We start from the raw sequence: 19,284 nt of genomic DNA, 5'->3' as shown, positions 1-19,284 counted from the left end.
ACACACATATGCAGGCACAGGTGTTAGGACACTCAGAGAGACAGCAGGCAGTGTCACATCTCATTTAAAAAGCCACAACTGTTGGTTTGTTTAATGGTATAAAATACAGATTTTAAGGGAATAAATAAAAGTTAACAACATCCTTTAAAGGATATGCGTTAGTTATATTGCTAAAAAAAAGCAATAATCACGTTTCAACATTTCCGGGCAGTTTGCGACGTAGCCACGGCTGAAATCTCTGCATGTCCAACATCGAAGAAGACATTAAAGAGAACACACACACCAGCACGTGGCCCGTCTGTGTGATGGAGCAACACATTCTCTAATCATTAGGTTAGGATCTGTTTAAGTTTGGGCAAATGACCTCATCACTGAAGGAAGCTAAAATACTCGGGATTCAGGTGCCATCACTTTTGACATCATTTGGTGAACATTAGTGATGTCGTGTTTGAAGTGCCGCTGTCACTCATGACATTTCACGACGATCTCATGGCATCAAATAACTAATTAAAACCGAAATCTTAAGAACCGCCTTAAAATCACAGAAACCGTATTGGAAATTTTTTTATTTTCTTATGTCCCATTCACTTACATGGAGGAGGCAGAGTTTATAACCTATATTGCAGCCAGCCACCAGGAGGCGATCAAGATGGCTTCACACATAAGGAGCTGTCCTGTCCTCTTTATGGTACATGTATAGTATTATGTAAAGTACTTATACGGTGTGTTTGAAGCCTTCTCATGATCTCATGTATATCTGTCACCTTCACTTCATCCAGCTGTGATTTCTTGACAGTATTATTATTATCCATTAAACGTTAGTGTGCAAAAAAAAACACCCACTCACATCGATCGACAGTGATTCAAACGTGACACAATGAACGTGGACGAAAGCTGCAGGTGAGAGAGAGCGCCTCAGTTTCAAACTTGACGAGAGAAGAGCAGAGTTCTCTACTGGAAATGGGAAAGAAGTCATTTGCTTTATTTTATTTTTAAAAAAAACCTGCGTATACCTGCTGCTGTAAAAAGATGTTATAGATAAACTCTTCCATAAAACCTGTTTCCTCTCGCACGTTGAAAGAAGCCTTGGTTCTATTTAACAGGTGAGTCTGTAATCAAAGCTTTTACCAGAGTCATTCAAAGGTTTCAGCGTATTCCAGAGGCTTCACACTGGAATTCATGAGATAGTCACATACATAAACACACATTTACTGAATGTGTGTCAAAATACTTGGCAGGTACACAATCGTAAAACTGAGGGAATAAAATCCTTTAATAATGCACACACAGGCGACAAGTGCAGCAACAGCAGTGTGTGACACACACATGAACACACTTTCCAGCACTCACACATTACCGTGTTCAGTTTCTGACACCTTCCATCCTTCCATCCTTCCTTCCTTCCTTCCTGAGTTGTCCTCACTTGTTACAACACGACACGCACATATGCACACGTAGGCGCAGTTAACGGAAACACCTGCTCGTACCAGCGCTCGCATGTTCGCTGATACACCTTGTTCACAAACTGAAGCCGTGCGTCTCAAACCCTGCCCACACAAGTGCACTCTTTCCCCCTGGCCTTTCTGCATTATAGATGAACCTCCAGCCAACCACTCCTATTGAACCACTCCCTCCTCCCCCCCCCCCCCCCCCCCCACCCCCTGTCCCTGCCTCCCTGCCTCCCTCCATCACCGTGTACCTCTCTCCGCCGCTGTGTCACTCACAGCTCGCTCGCCCAGCTCCGTCTAGTCACGACGCCCTCCCCGCCCCGCCCATCATCCTCCTCCTCTCCCACGTCCTTCCCTATAACTCTCCTCTATCTCTCCTCGCACCTTTTTCCCTCCGAACATCCCCCTCCTCCTCCCCCCCCCCCCCCTACTGTCAGCTCGTCACAGCAATGGCGAAGGAGCAAGACCAGCCAGTTCGTTTGATTGGCGGCTGGAAGGGATAGGAGGCGGGGGAGAGAGAGGTGACTGTCATCGAATGTACACGCTTTTGCAGGCAGCGAGGAATTGAGTCAATAAATTATAGACAGGAGAAAAAGCGAGGAATGAACGCTGCGTGGATTCAATTCCCATGGCGACTTCCGGCGCTAAAAAACTGTTTATTCGTGATACAATTAGACGCCGTGGATGAAAGCATCCATTAAATGACGGACTGTATGTTGTGTATGAGAAGTGATCTGGCTCTGTGGTAATAAATAGATCAGTGCAGTTACAAATGGCCCCTGCCAGCACAGGGAGTCGGGGTTCAAATCCCACTGGGATCGCCCCATTCTAAAAATGTGCTTAACTCATACAGAACACGGAGCAGCTTCGGATAAAAGCATCTGCAGAGCGGCAGAGGTCGTATGCAAAAAAAAAAGAAATGAAAATATGTGAATACGGCGGAGAAGAGAAAGAGAAACTGAGAGACAGAGGCGAAAACAATGACGGGAAAGAAAGGTAGCGAGGGAATGAACACAGACCAATAGAAGAGAGGTGGGGGGGGGGGGAAGCGTGGGAGGAGGGGAGACAGAAAGATTTGGTGACAAGCAGCGGATGACTAAGACAGATAGAGGGAGAGCGAACAGGAGGACGCTAGTGTTTGTGTGAGAGAGAGAGAGAGGGAGAGAGAGGAGGGGGGTGCTCAGTTTCGTGCACCGCTGCTTGTGGAAGAGCTATTGTCCAATCACATCAGATACAGGTTACCCCCCCCCAAAGCTGTCAGTCAAAACCCAATCACCACGACGACACCTTTCCTCCGACACGCCCAGCCACTCAGCTCCCCTCTCCTCCTCCTCACCCCCCCAATCAAACTCAATATCATCTTCCTTTCTTCTCCTCTTCTCTCCTATTGTTTACTTCTCCTCTCGTCTCCTGTCATCTACTCTCCTCTGCTCTCTTCTCTCATCTCCTTTCCTCTCTTTAACTTTCTTCTCCTCTTGTCTCCTCTTCTATCCTCTGTTCTCTTGTCTCCTATCCTTTCCTTTCTTTCCCCTCCTCTCCTCTTCCCTCTCTTCTCTTCCCGGTCACATCCTGTCTGGTTCGGAACAATAACTTATCGTATCACGTTGCGTTCAGTGTTTCCTCGACGCCTGATACAAAGAGCTCTCCAATAGAAGGGAAGGGGTTTGTGCTCCACATTCTATTATATTTCCCATTTATTCAATCAGGACGTCGGGGGAGCGCTCCCCTTTGCATCACATTTCTCCCCTTGAACTCATTTAACCAAGTTAAACTCTGTAAGACTGTTCTCTTAACAGGTTTGCAACTAAAAGACCTTGCATAACTTTGACTGATTGCGTGCAGGCTACTTTAAGTGTGCAAGGTCACGGCCACGGATAGAAAACAGCAGGTGACATGTACAGGGATTAGGATAATCTGTGACCTGTTAAAGGGTAAAGCTGGATATGTTCTGCACGTCTCTTACTGTCAAAGAAATCCCAGGAAAAGCAACAGTGAATTAAAGCTGCTAACCAGGATCGCCTCTGCAGCCAGAGCCTGATTAGCGTTATTCCTCTGTGCCGTGGAGCCTCAGTGTTGTCCAAAAAACTATTAAAAACACATCAGTGAGCCGCATCATTGCACTCGTGTGGGTAACTGTCTGCTCGGTGTGGATACGACAGTGATGAGAGTCAAAACATCATGTAGGTGAGACACAGGCTGTAAAAACCAACACTGTGCTGAAAATTCCACTGTACAGGTTTTCACCTCCACCGGGGACGTTTTGTTTTCGTTGCTCTGTCTGTTTGTTAGTGGGACAAACGCAGAACTACTGAACTGATTAAACTGAAACTTGGTGGAAAAGAGGAGTATGACTTTCTTTAACCTTTTCGTATTCGCTCTCTGAGTGTCCTTCCTGTTGTCTCCATCAAGGAGGTTATGTTTTTTATCTGGGTTTGTTTGTCTGTCTGTCAGTCAGCAGGATTATGCAAGAACCACTGGATGGATTACCTGCGCAGTGACTTCTGGTGCTGATTGGGATCAGGGCTTTTTATTTACTTTCTTCAACATTGAAAAACAGGGCTCATTTGACTTTTTCGCTAAATTCCTGCAGGCAATGAATCTGGATGGAGAAAAAAAAATCTGCAATGTCAAGGGGACTGATATTTATGAGCAATACAGTGCAGATCCATATTAAAAAATCTGCATCTATACTTTATTGAAATGTGTTTTCATGCTGGGGGCCGTTGGCCTTGGTGGATGCATGAGCTCTACTGAGAGCCTTTCTGGTTTATAAATATAAAAGTTCTGCAAAGTTAAATCCACGGTTGACCAATCGCAACAGAGCGGGTCGGCTGCCCAATCAAAGACTCCGCTTTATCGGGAGGCGGGGCCTTAAAGAGACAGGAGTTAACACCAGAGGCTGAAAAGAGGAGATTCAGCACAAAGCAAATTCAACACTAATTAAAATTTCCAGTCTGAATATGAGCAGAAAATAAATGTCTCCTTAAATTTGAGTTATTAGTTCTTTATTTTCTATAGACACCAATGAGACGGAGAGCCAGAAAGAAAGGAGAGTTTGTCTTTTCAGGGGTTCGGTGAATATAAAGTTTGGATACAAAAAACCTGCAGATTCGACCCTGAACCATAAGAATCCCGATGTGATGACAGTATTTGTTACTACGTGTTGAAGTACTCAGATTTAGATACGAGCATAATTCAACACATTTTATATTAATAATTTAGCGCAAACACCCAAAAGCTCATTCTACCTCATGCTAATGATTACAGCTGCGAGGAAGGAGGAATATTTTTGCACCAGCGTTCTCGTAATTGCAATAAAGAATGTCTTGAAGCGTATCATGACTTTTGTGCAGTGTTTACTGATGCATGCGTGCTAATTGAAAAGTTTCCACCTTTCCTGCGTGCAGGAATAACCCATGAAGAGAAGCATGATGGGAATCATCAGCATGGTCTGCACTTAAACTACCCTCCGTATAACAGAGATTGACTTTTGAGCATTACATTTAATAGCACTACACAAGTTATGGCCTGTGAATGTGAAGGTAATTGATCAGTTAATTGCACATGAACCTGCATTTGGACGCGTTTTATCGCAGGTGACGAGAGGATGTAGACAAACATGACCAGGAAATGCTTCTTTAAATATTTATTTTTAACCTTTTTATTTGTCTGACACCAGAGCTGCTGTTTTGAAGCTCAGTTAGGATTTCTATTCATTTTCAAACTGTAGAGCTTCGCAGAGAGTCCGCAGTCTCTCCAGTGTTTGCTCAGCGGCAGGTGTCAAGGGAGGAGACGATTAGCTTCCACTCAGTTTGAGAATTTTGCCCTGCAGCCATAACTTAGGTTTTGGCTCTCGGAATCACCCGACTGCACTTTAAAAGCATCTGTCTGGAAGAGTTTGTGGTTCAGCGGCTGGACACAATCATCTGGCTTCTCTTGTGAGGTCACAGATTGCGTAGGTTTTTTTTTCTTCCACATTTTTAAAGAGAGATTAATCAGTCCCAACACATTCAGGTTTGTCCTCGATTCAGACTCCCCATCGTTGTAATTACTGTACAGTGCTTAAGGACTTCCGCATTTACATAATTGATTCTTTTATCAAGGCACGTCTCGCTGTCGCTCTCATACACAATCTGTTATGCAGAATGGATTTTTTTTGACGCAGGCTGATTTGAAATGCTGATCTTCTTCTTCTCCCTCCATCTCTTTTAAGCTTGTTTCTTCCCAGACCCGCTGCACTCCTTCTCCCCATCATTTTCCTCATCATTCCTTTACTTTACTTTACCCCCCCCCCCATCTACATTGCTCACTCTATCTTGTTCTCTTGTTTCTTCTGACTGTCCCGCCTCCCCTACTTTTATCTTTTCCTCCTTCACTCCTCCCAGCATCCTTTTCCCTCTGTCCGTCTACTCCCCTCTTGATGACTTCATCTCTTTTCTTTCTCCCGCAGCTCCCGTCACAGCTTCCTTCTGCTCTCATCACCTCTTCACCTCTCTTTTGAGTTTATATGACTTTTTTATGCAAAATGTGCGGAGCATGAACAGTTCAACTCAGCGCTCTCTGTCTCCCTCCTCTCTCAGGCCGGCGTCCTACAACTGGGAGAAGAAGGATGGTGAGCTCCCCTCACTGGCCAAAGCCGACGGTGCTTTCCTCCGCTTCGAGATGCTCAACAAATCAGATAATGGCGTCTACCTCTGCCAAGCTAACAACGGCATCGGCACCAGCCAGGGGGAGTACACACTCCTGGTGCAAGGTAACAAGAAAGAGTGAAAGGAGGGAAGAAAAACAACAGGGTGTCAGTGTGTGGTGGGAAGGAAGAGAGGGATGGATGTAAAGAGAAATGTGAAAGGGTTGGGTTGTCTTCTTATTACTTTTCTTCATCACATTTTTTTTTATTTCTTCTTGTGGCTTTGCTTGTACTTCTTCCATCTTTTCTTCTCCTCTGATTTACTTTTGTTTCTTTCCTCCTGTTTTTCTTTTCTTTGGTTTTCTCATCCTTCCGCGCCACCACAATCGCCACCGCTCACCATCCAACCGCTTCCGCTCGTTCGTGCGCTTCTCTCCCTTTGCGTTTTTGTGTCCCGCTCGTTCGATCCATGTCTACTTTTTTGCGCTTTGCTTGCTCGCTCCTCCTCCCAAGATCCTTCGGACCCAGACAACCCGGACACCACCTCCCCCTCCACTGACTCCACGATATCTTCCCCTTCCCCTTCGATGACTTCGTCTTACCCTCCAATATCTTCCTCTTCCCCTCCGATATCTTCCTCTTCCCCTCTGATATCTTCCTCTTCCCCTCCGATATCTTCCTCTTCCCCTCCGATATCTTCCTCTTCCCCTCCTACCGCCTCTCCCACTGATGTATTATCTGGCTCCAGCTCTGAATCCACTTTCACCTCCTCCCCCTCCCCGACTGCCACCCCCTCAGAGGCTGACGTGTCGACCACCATCTCCGATTCCTCCACCACCACTCTCTCAAACGCCCTCTTTCCCGACCTGCCATTCTCCCCTTCATCCTCCCCGGCCACCCCTCCTTTGTCCTCTGCAAGCATCGCTCCATCCACTGCCGCTCCCTCCTCCCCCCCTACTCCCCCAGTTTCCGTCCAGCTGAATGGAGTTTACACTTTCACAGGTAAAACCATCTGAGTTACACACTTGGACACACACTTGCAAACAAGAGAGTTTATGAGGAGCTTTGTAATGGAGCGGAAAACAAACACCAGTCACGTCAGTTCTTCTGCTATTCTTTCTGTCCGTCCACACAAACTGTGCTTTCGTTTATTAAACACACACACACACACACACACACACACACACACACACACACACACACAGCTACAAACTCTGACCCATATAAATTGTTGGGACACATGATGAAGGAAAAAGTGGAAAAATGTGTCACAACTGTTTGATGTTTTTTTTCTTGTTTCCCTCTTCCTCCTGTTAATGATACCTAACTGTCCAAACCCCTCAACACACACTCCTCCATCCATCCATCCATCCATTCATCATCCATCCATCCATCCATCCATCCATCCATCCATTCATCATCCATCCATCCAAACATCTAAACATCCACCAATCCATCTACTCATCCACTTAAGAAGATGCTGCAGACAACGTTGCAGGTATAACTTTTCCACCAGTCACCTGTAGTTCTGACTTTCTGTCGTTCTAACTTTCCGTCCACCTGTCAGTCTGTCTGTCTGTCCATCTGTAGGTCTGACTGTCTGTAGTTCTGTCTGTTTTTTGTCTGTCTCGTACTCTGGATGAAAAAAAATAAAATAGTCAAGGGACCCTTTGAACTTCAGAGCAGAGGGATGAATATTTCATATTCCTGCCCACGTAATTCTTTGTTGTTGCCCATACATGCCCAGACGAGCTCAAAACACACACACACACACTCACGCACGCACACACACACACACACACACACACACATAGACACACACACACACTCCCTCACATGTGACACACATTCACAGCACACTATTCGCACCACACGCTCACATCTATCTATCTCACAAGGACACGCACACACTAGCATGACCCCTTAAGTGGTACGAGTCATTTACACAGTGTTTCACTTCCACTGCATGTTTCTGTGTGTGTGTGTGTGTGTGTGTGTGTGTGTGTTAGCCTGTGAGGGAGGGGCCAGGCTTCGAGGTGTTCTCGGGTCTTGTCTGCTTTTCTTTGATGCTGACAGCAGGATTTATGGGCTCATTCTCAGTCTCGCCTCGTCAGCATGCCCCTCTCACCTCCACACCGGCCAGCCAGAGCGTGTGTGTGTGTGTGTGTGTGTGTTTGTGTGTCTGTGTGTGTGTGTGTGTCATTCTGACTGGTGCACACCGCTCCACACCCCCCCCCCCCTCTTCTCCCTGTTCTCTGTATGTGGTTGGCCTCTGGTTGGTTGTTGTTATGCTCCTTCACGTCTCTAACTGGCAGAAATGTGACTTGTTCCTCCGACGTTGGCCGTTGACCGAACCTGTTGGTGTCTCAGTTGGTTGTGTTCCCCTCCCTTCCCTCATCAGTTTCAGTTTCGTCTGCATATCTGGTTGTCTTACGGCTGTTGCTGTGCCTCTGATCTCTCACTCCTGTGCTCTGAATGGATGTACAAGCTAAGTTTTCTTCCTCTGACTGGTTGAATCCTCGTCCTCTTCATCGGTTTGACCTCTCAAACATTCACCGAGCGAAAACCAGCCTCTTTGTTCAGCTCCTTTTTTTTTTTTTTCATGCCTTTATATATAAAAAGTGTTTCTTTTGAGTTGTGCCTTTCTGAGTGATTTCAAATTGACACCCAACATTTGAGCTGTTCGGAAAAGTCAGGCGAAATAAACGATGTAGGAAATGCACTTCTCCAAGGGGCGAGAAGCCAGAGGGTCTGAAACGAGGCAAACTGTGGGAAATGATCTAATATCTGTTGGTGGGTGAAAATCCTGAATTTTTATAATTTGGAATTTAAATAATAGTTAAAAAGATAATGCAACAAGTATATTTCTGAAGAATATTAATAATACAATTCCTGGTACTATGTGCCATAGTCAGAATACATTTGATTATTATAAAGTGTGGAGGTCTGGGGGCATGTTGCAGTTACCTGCTCCCCCTCCTCGGTGATCCAGCCTCGGATTCCTCAAACCACGAGTCTCTTAATCAAAAGAAGAGCATAACAAAATGGAAATGACCCCGGCCTGAATTAGCGGTAAGGATTTCACCCAACATCATCTGTGTTTGTCCCCACAAGTTTCTGCGGGTGAACTTTAGCGTCGTGCTGCATGTGAGTCACAAATCATTTTTAATGGGTGGAGGGTGACACGGTGGCCTCTTTTCTTTCGCCTGGTTTTTCTCATATCCTTGTCTCTGTGTTCTGAAGCTTTGCATCTGTGCCTGTGTATTATATACTGACAAGACTTCTCTGCTTCCCTGTTCTTTTGTTTTCTTCTGTCTTCTCCTCACTCTCCCCATTATTCTCTCTCTCTCTCTCTCTCTGTATTTCTGCTGCCTTTCATCATCCGTCTCCTGTTTCAACCAAAATTCCTCCACCACCCCCTTTTCCCTCAATCCCTGTCTTCATCCCTCCTTCTGCTTATTTCTCACTGTCTCCTCCTCTTTTTCTCTCGCTGTTTTCTTTGTTTCTTCCTCATCCATTTCTCTTCCACCTCCTTTTCTTAACCACAATCTTTCACCTTCCACCCTCTCCTCTCCTCTCCTCTCCTCTCCTTCTCAAGACCCCACAGCCATGTTGACCTCTTCGGGGGTGGACCACGCTGTGATCGGAGGTGTGGTGGCGGTTATCGTCTTCATTCTGCTCTGCCTCCTCATTGTCCTCGGCAGATACCTTATCAGACACAAAGGTCAGCTGCTCACAGACACGTGCACGCATGAGTGTACATGGACATACACTTAAATAAATATGGATCCATACGAACCAAGAGGATCTCAAAATTAAAAAACACACACATGCATTCAAAGAAATGGAAATGCACTCATACCTAAATATAAATTCAAGGCACAAGCCTCACTTGTTTTACTCTCAAAGCAGAATAAGAAAGTGAATGAAGAGAATGTTTATTCATTGCCTTTTAAAACATTTTGGGTCACACAACATCCTGTGAGATTAGATTTCCTGATTCAAACAACGTCTCCGCCGCGTATTTTCAATTAAATGGTCAAATATTAGATTGAAAGTGATGTGGAGGAAACTTAATTGCCTTCTTACTCACATCAGCTCCTGTGCTCTGCTCTGTCTCTCTCTACTCACTCACGCTCAGTTCTCCAAAATTCGCTTTTGGAATATAAACAAACAGGAACAAAGCACTTTCAAATGTCTCCGCTCCAGCAGGGGAAATTTAAATGGTAATATCGACATGTTTTGGCCCCCAGGTGGTGCAGTTGATAACACATTTCCACCAACACCAAAGTTAGCCAGATTCACCCCCCAGCTCCGGTGCCTCCAGCTGGGTCAGAATATCGAACACGATCGCCTGGTGCCTCGTGTTCACATGGTGCCGGGCCTGTGAGGGATCAAGTTGCTGTACCAGCGGCTCCCTCTGGTTGGTTCAGGCACCTGTTGTTAGAGTGACTTGAGATTTATTAGCCACAAAGCAACAGATAAAGAAAATGTGCACTTGTGTTCTGTAAAAGATTATTTATCCTAGATTCAATTCACTTTAAAAGTAGTTTGACAAAATATTCTAACCCTGTATTCCACTTTCTATCTTTTGGGTTCTTTCAATGACATCTCAGGGTCTTCCCCAACAAATGGATGGTTGTCCGAGTCGGGGCGGGCACTTAATACCAGGTCATATTTTTCATATTTGGGGGATAGATCATAAACCCCGTCTCTGTTCAAAGATGGCCTCTGGCATCGGATGTAAATTTCTTCCTCGGTCATTTCTTGACTGGTCAAAGTCACAAACTCCGGATTCATGACTTTCACCTCTTCCCGGTCGATGCAGCGAGAGAGTTTTGTCACAAACGTTTGATTCACCAGCTACGCACAACATCCATATATCAAAGTTATTCAGTTATTCTTGTTGATAAAAGACGGTGACTCACCGCACACACGATTCCATCAATTTAATAAGTGTCATATTGAAAACGATGATTAAGACATAACCACCGGGACTCTGTCGTCTGTCAGAGCCAGTGTTTGACTTCTGCTGCCTCAGCAAACCCATCATCTCCCTCGCTCACTCTCTCTCCGTCTCTCTCCGTCTCTTTCCTTCCACAGGGACGTATCTGACCCACGAAGCCAAGGGCTCGGACGACGCCCCTGATGCCGACACTGCCATCATCAACGCAGAGGGAGGCCACTCTGGAGCAGAGGACAAGAAGGAGTACTTCATCTAGACAGAGGAGGGAGCAGTGGAGAAAAGGAGCGGCAGGAGGAGGTGGAAAAGTTGGAGGACGTGTGGTAGAGGGATGGGGAGGAGTGAAGGGGGGGAAAAAAAACCCTCCATTTTGTTTTCACGACGCTTCAGTTCTTCACTTGGTTGGAGGGATGATGATGATGATTGGGGGGGGGGGAGGGAGGGGAAGAACTGTGGGTGGCATAAAGCGATGAGTTGAGCTTCGACTGGTACTACCCTCTTTGCATTGATACAGGGAAGTGAGATTTTGCACTTGACATACGGACAAACTGAGGTTACACAATCACACACACACACACACACACACACACACATGCAGAAAAATACTCGAGTCCGTTTTGGGAAGAACCTCTTCTCGCAGACTCGAACGCTCGTAGATGCTCAGAATAAGGAACGCGAGCTTCCTACTAACACGTCTGAATTATGACATTTTTACACAAACATCGCATCCGATTTCTAACTCCCCGAAAACTGAATTGTAACTCACATTCCGCCCCCCCCCCATCCTGATATTTCACTTCTCACCACGACGCCAACGTGCCCCCCCCCCCCCCCCCCCCCCCCCCCCGCCGACATTCAAACCAGCTCAGTCTTTCACATCTTTTTATTTTTTTCTTACCCAGAATCCCTCTGTGAACACCTGAGTGGCAGAGATTTCTACGTAAATCATCACTGACAGACACAACCCCCTCCCCCCGTCCCTCCCTCTCCCTCTCTCTCTCTCTCTCGGTTTCATCTTTTTACGCCATCAAACCTCTTTCAAACACCCCCCCCCCTCAGCGCAGCAACATGCAACAATCATGCAAAACTAGCATTCCCACCTCGCGCTACAAAGCCAAGGGGCTCCAGTATACATATATAAATATATATAAATATATATATAGAATTATATAGCATTCTTTTTACTTGACAGAAGATGTTTGGTGTGCTGTAAATACACTCTCTGTCCTCTCTCTACCCTCCGTCTCTCATTCTTCTCTCTCTCTACATCTCCCTCTCTTCTGTATCTGATACGGTCTGTTACTGCACTACAGTGACGTATATACTCTAAAAAAAAAAAAAAAAAAAAAATACGCCTGCCTGTTTTTATTACATACGAGACAAAAATATCAGTATCCGGGGGGAAAAAATTATTAAAAAAATAACGATGATGACGTTGCGATGAAAACTAACCTTAACTGCAAATATTTGTATGAGGAATGTTTCCTTGATTTTTTTTCTTGGTTGTTTTTTTCCCGTTTGGTTTTCAGGACTCGTGAGAGATTTCCTCTCGTCGGTGTCTCGGTGTGTTGCTGTCAGTGTTAACAGTTTACAGTGTCTGTCAGTTTGTCAGCCCAGGAGTCCATGAATATCATTTCCAACTTGTGGTTCGATTTTGAGGTTTAGGGGTTTTTGATGCTGTTTGTTTGTTTGTTTGTTTGTTTGTTTGTTTGTTTGTTTACCTCTGTCCCCATGTCCCGCGTCCACTGCCGCCATTTTGTCCTCCCCAAAAACTAAACTGTAGCAAAACCTCAGTCGAAAAAACTTTTTCAGAGGGGGGTCAACCTGTTCGATGGATCTTTCCCGCAGCGTCCCTGCCCGGCGCTGGTGCTCGTGTACGGCTCCACTCGGCCCCGCACCTCCCGCCTCCACCTTTTCTCTCCCCACAGCAGACTGCTTGTCTTGGCACGACCACCTGGCGCTAAATTCATTGAGTAGTGACTTCATGACTTCCTCTAAGACGCTGGCACAGTCGCTGCTCGCGGGAGGTGAAAATGCTCGCTTGCTTTCCACTACAGGGCCAAACAAGATTGCCTACAAGCATTATGACAAACTTCCTGGCAAAAGAAAACCCTTTTCTGTTATTGTTTCTTCTGTCTCTTTCCTGCGTGTGTTTGCAGGAATCATTCGCCAGCTTAGCACAAGGTTCCCACAAATGACGAGTGTTTTATTAAGGTTGGGAGTCGGCCTCGGTCCTGGCAAGCTCCGATTGGCCCGGTCGTGGAAATTGATTGCAATCTAACTAAGAGGCTCTGGGCTCCGGACTGCTCACGTGCCAAGGTCTGGCCTGCGGGCGCGGTGCCGAGCTACAGTCTGTGCTGCACTAACGCTGAAGAAAGTCATTCAGGAACTTAAACGTCCCCCTCCCTCCCTCCCTCCCCTCCGCCCAGCTTGTCCATTTCTTTCCATTCTTTAATTAATCATCCGGTCTGTGTCCTGATCCACCTTCACCCGCTCACTCCTTTCCTCATCGCTTCCCCCCACCACCACCACCACCACCCATCTCTGCTCGATGTCCGATTCTCCTCGCTGGTTTCTCTCTCATTCAGGAGTCCATGTAGACGTACATTAGGAGTAGCGTCTCTAGGTTCGCCGGCGTTCGATGGTGGCTCTCCTCAGCACCTTCTGGGAGTGTTGTTACAGAGAGGAATCCATTTGCTGTTGTCCGTCGACCCGTAGACAGTTATGTCTGTGATAGTTTTTGTACACCTTTTTTGGGAATGTTCAGGGATTGTGCTTTTCGTACCTTTCCCCCGCATCGTTAACCGCCACCTCGCTGGCTGCATTTGAAGCCCAGCTGGTGCGTCTATAAGCTAGCTAAAATACAAAGGGTAATGTGGCCCGAAGCAGGGTCCGCTGTTGTCTTATTTTCTCTCCTCGTTCTCGTAAACTTGGCGTCAACGGCGTTTGAATTCCGTCGGACACGGTTGAAACAAAAACCGAGGTGAATATTTTGTGGAGCTCATGACGCCGTTGATTCCACGTTTACGCTGCAACGCTCTTCAGCCTCGTGTCTGCAGACCAGAGGACGGGCCTCGTCGCACAGAGCTCGCTGTCCACTTTGAAGAGATACCTTTGGTTAGTATTTAATCCCAGTCCAATTCTGCTCTGTGAATGGAGAAAGGAAAATCTGCCTCATACCTAAAAAGTGTAGTGTCTTTTTAAAACTAATGGACCTGTATTTGCCTGTAATTTATCGTCCTGTCCTTCGTCTTAGTTAATGTGCTAGCATGTAGCTTGCATGAGAAACGGTTGGAAATGTAGATAGTGTCGGGGATGAGCAGCGGCGACGAGCTTCTCTCCTGAGACGAGGGCGGCGGTCGGCCCCGGGCTGACCTCGCCGCCGTTCTCTGATCTGCAAACATAGGCCGTGCCCCAGTTCAACCATCTGTACCTCCGCATCGTAACACTTCTTTTGCCACCACTGCTCCATTCAATCAACACAGAGGTACAGTGGCACGCCGTCAGAGTCACTCATAGTCCCGTGCATCAGTGCAGTGATGACAAACTGTCACCAGATGCCAGCAAACAGCAGCTTGTCTTGTCCCGAGCTGTCCTGTCCCACCACTGAACTCTCACCAACTCCTCTTCGGGCAGTCGCACACTAGCTGCCTCTCATCTCTCTTCTTCTTATGCTACAGACAAATTGATTTTTAAATTCCGTTTTGTAAAAGGTGTGCATAATCTTAAATTTATTACTTTCAGTTCAACCGATAATCATATTTTTATTAGTTTGTCCAAAACTTGAAGGTTAGAAGTTTAGTTTTTGCGTATTTTATTGTTTCAACAACCATTTTTATATAATTTCGTGTATATAGTGTTGCCTTTACTGGATACTCTTACGGACGCACCCATACACACGTTGCACACACTTAGGGTACATGCACATCCACACACATATCTGAATATGCACAGCAGGCATGGCGTCTGTGACTGTGGTGTATTTGTACATATGTGTGTGTATGTGTGTTTGTGTATGAATGTGAGACGTGTATTAATTGATCCAAACAGACTCCGAAAAACACTCTTTACGCGTGTTGCGTTCACGAAAAATGTTATAATTTCAATGACTAAAACGACGTCTTTGTCTTTAGCATCATTTTTTTTTTTGGATGACAAGTCTTCCTTTTGAATAAATGTCCATATCACACGAGAGTAGTGCTGTCACGTATGTTCATTTCTACTATCGCTGAAGATGTCACCAAGGTGAGAGCCAACCGCATGCTGTGGTGGGTTTGTCTCTGTTGGCCGTTTATGTTCATGAAGTATTTGTTTTGATTTGGTTTTCTGTTCAAAAATACCAGTTCAGTTGTTGACTTCAATAAACATGCATTTGGGTTAATTTCACCTGTTGTTGTCGGTTCTTCCTGATTTCCAAAATCAATTTTAGAATCAACTCACATACACACATATCTCTAATGTCCTAGTATTTGAAGTACTACTCGTGACATTGTTGACATGACGCAATATAATTAGTGTTTTCTATTATATGAGCTAAATATAAATCAAATAACCACAGTTTGTAGAAAAGTGAAAACAATCAACAGGTTATTAAAAAAAAAACTCCATTTTTTTTTCACACTGTGCACTTACTGAACATGTCCAACAGGGGGCAGTGCAACACAATAACTCAATGTCCCTTGCTGAAAAGGTCAAATGTAAAAAAAATGAAAACCTGAATTGGACTAAATTTAATTTCCTGTTTGCAGACATGCTTGTCTTATTATTGCTGAAATGGATTAAACTGTAAAATGCTTTCTTTCTCTCATAAACACTATGAAGGCCTTGTGGTCTCATGACCTTTCTTTCTTCCCTTCTTTCTTTCTTTCTTCCTTTCTTTCTTTCTTTCTTATCTTTTTCTTGTTCCTTCCGCCCCTCTCGCTCTGCGGTCGGGGGGTGGGGGGTATTGTTTCCACATGTTGATACTGGGTCGGATGTTAATAATCAGCCTCACACTGCACACATGCTACTAGTTAATTGCACAGTGAGTCGTCACGGTGCTCACGCAGCTGGATGTTCCTAACTCTCTCCAGCTGTTGCAGAGAAGCAGACTTGTTTGTCGTCCCTGAACATCGACTTATTCAAAGTGCAAGAAGTATCATCGGAAAGTATGAACGCTCAGTTTGGTCATGTTAAATTCGATCAAATCCATTAATACTGCTGCTAATAATAAGTGTGGAATGCCTTTTTACTAAAATGTATATTTTACAACACGATAGCTCACGTTTCTGTGTCTGCGGACAGTGAAGTCGTTTCTTTTGGCTTTTGTTCCTTCGAATATATTTTGAAAGTTTGGGTCTATATTCATGGAACTCTGCAGAGAAACAACAGTAAATCAAAGCTGATGTAACATGTGAGGATTCATTTTACTGTGGACAATCACAGACAAAGATTTTTATAAAAGGAAAATGTGAGAGAAAGAGATTTCGGCGTGTTGTCACTTAAATATTGACTGACGGGTCTTTTTCTCTGATACTCATGTTATTTTATTTTGAATATCAATGATTAACTTTGGGTTACAGTTAACATCTACCTGGGTTTTTAAAATATTACTTCATTAATGGTTGTACACACAGATTAAGTCAGCAAAATATACAAACTGCTGATTTTTCTTCTATAGATCTTCACGGGCCGACACCTGGAAAAAATTAATTCTGACCTCGAGTAAATGTTTCAACACGTTTTAATCAAGTACCACCAACTTTAAAAAGTACGAACGCTAAACTTGGAATATATCTTGATTCAGATTAACTTGTTTTGTGCAGCCAGTCTTTAGTGTACAGACACAAACACACACGTGACTTGGTCAGAGTGACTGTCCTTTAATTTGAACATACATGTATAAAAACAGAACCCGCTGTAGAATAGTGTGTGTTTAAGTCGCATTCAGTCATTTTAAGCTTCTGATTGATTTAAGTTTTCAGGGCGCAGTTCTCCCTGCGGCCGCTGGAGCGCCCTCCTCCTCCTCCTGTGGAGTCCAAAACGGAGATTTGGAGCAGGGGAGGCGTGGAGGTGGAGGAGAGAGGGAGAGAGGAGGGGGTGTGTGCCACTGATTGTAAGAGAGAGAGGAGAGAGAGAGAGAGAGAGAGAGAGAGAGAGAGAGAGAGAGAGAGAGAAGGGGTATTCAGTCCTGTTTTAATGGGAATCCAGGAGGCACACAGGAAAGGGGGACGCAGAAACTGAGAAGGAGAGAGAGAGAGAGCGAGAGAGGTCAAATAAAAGTGGAGACAGGTTTATTTTACGCACGGGGAAATCGAGGAAGAGGAGGGTGAAGAAGCGGTGGATTTGTTTTTTTTCCCTCTGAATCTGTCTCCTCTCACTCTCATGACTCCGAGAGGATTCCAGCCGAATCCAGCCGCTCCGCAGGAATTGATGGTGTCTGCTCGGGGACGCGGAGCCGAGGGGAGGAATCTGAATGCGCTCGGCTGAACCATGCCAACCCTGTGGATCTTAACTTTGGCGATCACTCTGAGCCGAGGTGAGAGATGTTTCAACACACTGGGGCCGAAGTGACGGAGGCGGGAGAATATTCTGCAAACTTTACTTTTCATTTCTCTTCTGTCCATCATCCTCTTTGTCCTTGTTGTTTCCTCTGCTGCGTGTGTGTGTGTGTGTGTGTGCGGGAGTCTGTGCGCCCTGAGTCCAGTGCCTCTGCTGTTGTGCGTCTATGTCTGGCACAGTGTGTGTGTGTGTGTGTGTGTGTGTGTGCGTGTGCGTGTGTTATTTGTGCAGCCCTGGACATCATCATTACAGCTCAGTGGCGCTGAAGAGTTAGAGTCGTGGGGTGTTCAGGGTCTCTGCTCCGCTGGGGGGAAATGAGATTCAGAGTAGACACACACACGCACACACGTCCACTTACACGCACGCGCACGGCCCAGACGTGTTGCGTTCATTTTTCTTCAATTACACGTTTATGGGAGAGACGTGGAGCATCTGCACGCGACATTGCTTTGACGTGACCTTTCAAACGCACGAGTAGATAAATGTGGTTGACACGTGCATGCACGCGCAGTGGGTCAACACAGTGTGCACGTATCCGCGCACTTTCTCTTTCTTTCTCTCACTCTCTCACACGCGCGCACGCACACACATTGCGCATAACCTGCCAGCCGGGGATGATAGATGAGGCGAGGATCCAGTGCACAGTCTGGTCACCGGGCTTCAACATGAGTCACACTGGATCAATTTCCAATACACACTCACACACGCGCATTCCATCAACCTCAGTGTGTGTGTGTGTTTGTGTGAGAGAGAGAGAAAAGACCAGAGCGCAAGAGTCTCAAGAGAGGGGAAGTGTGTGTGTGTGCGTGTGTGTGTGTGTGCGTGCGTGTGTGTGTGTGTGTGTGTGTGTGTGTTATAGACAGACCAGTGCGTCCTCTTCCTCTTAGCATGCAGGTAGAGTCTGGACATGCTCGTGCCCGTGCGCGCGGTCTGGCTGGTGAAGGTGCCAAGAAAAATTCATATTTTACCATAAAGACGGAGACATACTCACTGGACTGGAGGAGAAACCCCATTACTAATATTAATGTCCCTGTTTATCGATCACCTTGATAGATTACCCTCTCGCCCCTTCTCTCTCTCTCTCCCCAGCCTACACACACACACACACACACACACACAGACACACACACACACACACAAAAAGACTAACGGTGTGAGGTAGTGTGTGTTTCTGTTTGAGGGCAATCACAGCTCCAAAGACAGAGGTGATTAATGGATGTGGCCTGATGTGAACAGTTCATCCGTGTGTGTGTGTGTGTGTGTGTGTGTGTGTGTGTGTGTGTGTGTGTGTGTGTGTGTACCTGTCTCAGCACCTGGGTCTCATGGTGCCGCAGGCCGCCGGTGTGATGAGCCACAGACGGTTATCTGCATAGACAGACAGTGAGAGGAGCTGGAGCAGAGCTGACCACCTGAGTGGAATAACACAGAATCTAATATCGTGATCACTTTAAACTCTCGGGTAGAAACGAGTCGTTCACACGACAGAGAGAGAACAGAACATCAGCGTCTCGGGTTTTTAAAATGGATGCAGCTCTCAATAAGAATCCAGTGAGTCAGATGAGACTGGTCGACAACATGATGAATCAGTGTCAGCAGGACGAGAGCTGGAAGCTGGACGGAAGAGGAGGGAGAGGAAGAAAGAGAACAGAGCAGAATAAACAGAGAACAGAACAGAACAGAACAGAACAGAGCAGAAAAGAACAGAG

At 45.8% G+C, this 19,284-nt stretch overlaps 2 protein-coding genes across 7 annotated transcripts in view; both read left to right on the top strand.

The window, feature by feature from the left end:
- cadm3 (cell adhesion molecule 3) overlaps positions 1 to 12,424 on the top strand; it is a 77,429-nt gene extending 65,005 nt beyond the window's left edge. The window contains exons 8-12 of one of the 5 annotated variants that reach the window (XM_069511810.1): positions 6,029 to 6,201; positions 6,589 to 7,077; positions 7,553 to 7,573; positions 9,674 to 9,799; positions 11,179 to 11,438. In XM_069511810.1, the coding sequence (XP_069367911.1) occupies positions 6,029 to 6,201; positions 6,589 to 7,077; positions 7,553 to 7,573; positions 9,674 to 9,799; positions 11,179 to 11,297 (928 nt within the window). In that variant the 3' untranslated portion in view covers positions 11,298 to 11,438. Of the gene's footprint in view, positions 1 to 6,028; positions 6,202 to 6,588; positions 7,078 to 7,549; positions 7,574 to 9,673; positions 9,800 to 11,178 lie in introns of all 5 variants that reach the window. The other 4 variants (XM_069511809.1, XM_069511813.1, XM_069511812.1 and 1 more) reach the window with 4 other exon arrangements.
- Positions 12,425 to 17,168: 4,744 nt separating this feature from the next.
- The window catches only part of kirrel1b (kirre like nephrin family adhesion molecule 1b), a 60,622-nt gene continuing 58,506 nt past the window's right edge, over positions 17,169 to 19,284 (top strand). For both annotated transcript variants that reach the window (XM_069510946.1, XM_069510945.1), the window contains exon 1: positions 17,169 to 17,555. In XM_069510946.1, coding sequence (XP_069367047.1) covers positions 17,510 to 17,555 — 46 coding nt within the window. In that variant the 5' untranslated portion in view covers positions 17,169 to 17,509. The remainder of the gene's footprint in view (positions 17,556 to 19,284) is intronic.

This window comes from Paralichthys olivaceus, chromosome 16, assembly GCF_024713975.1.
Source record: "Paralichthys olivaceus isolate ysfri-2021 chromosome 16, ASM2471397v2, whole genome shotgun sequence".
In the NCBI taxonomy this organism is placed as follows: Eukaryota; Metazoa; Chordata; class Actinopteri; order Pleuronectiformes; family Paralichthyidae; genus Paralichthys; species Paralichthys olivaceus.
The sequence above is the reverse complement of the archived record's forward strand: the minus strand, read 5'-3'. Positions and strand labels throughout refer to the sequence as shown.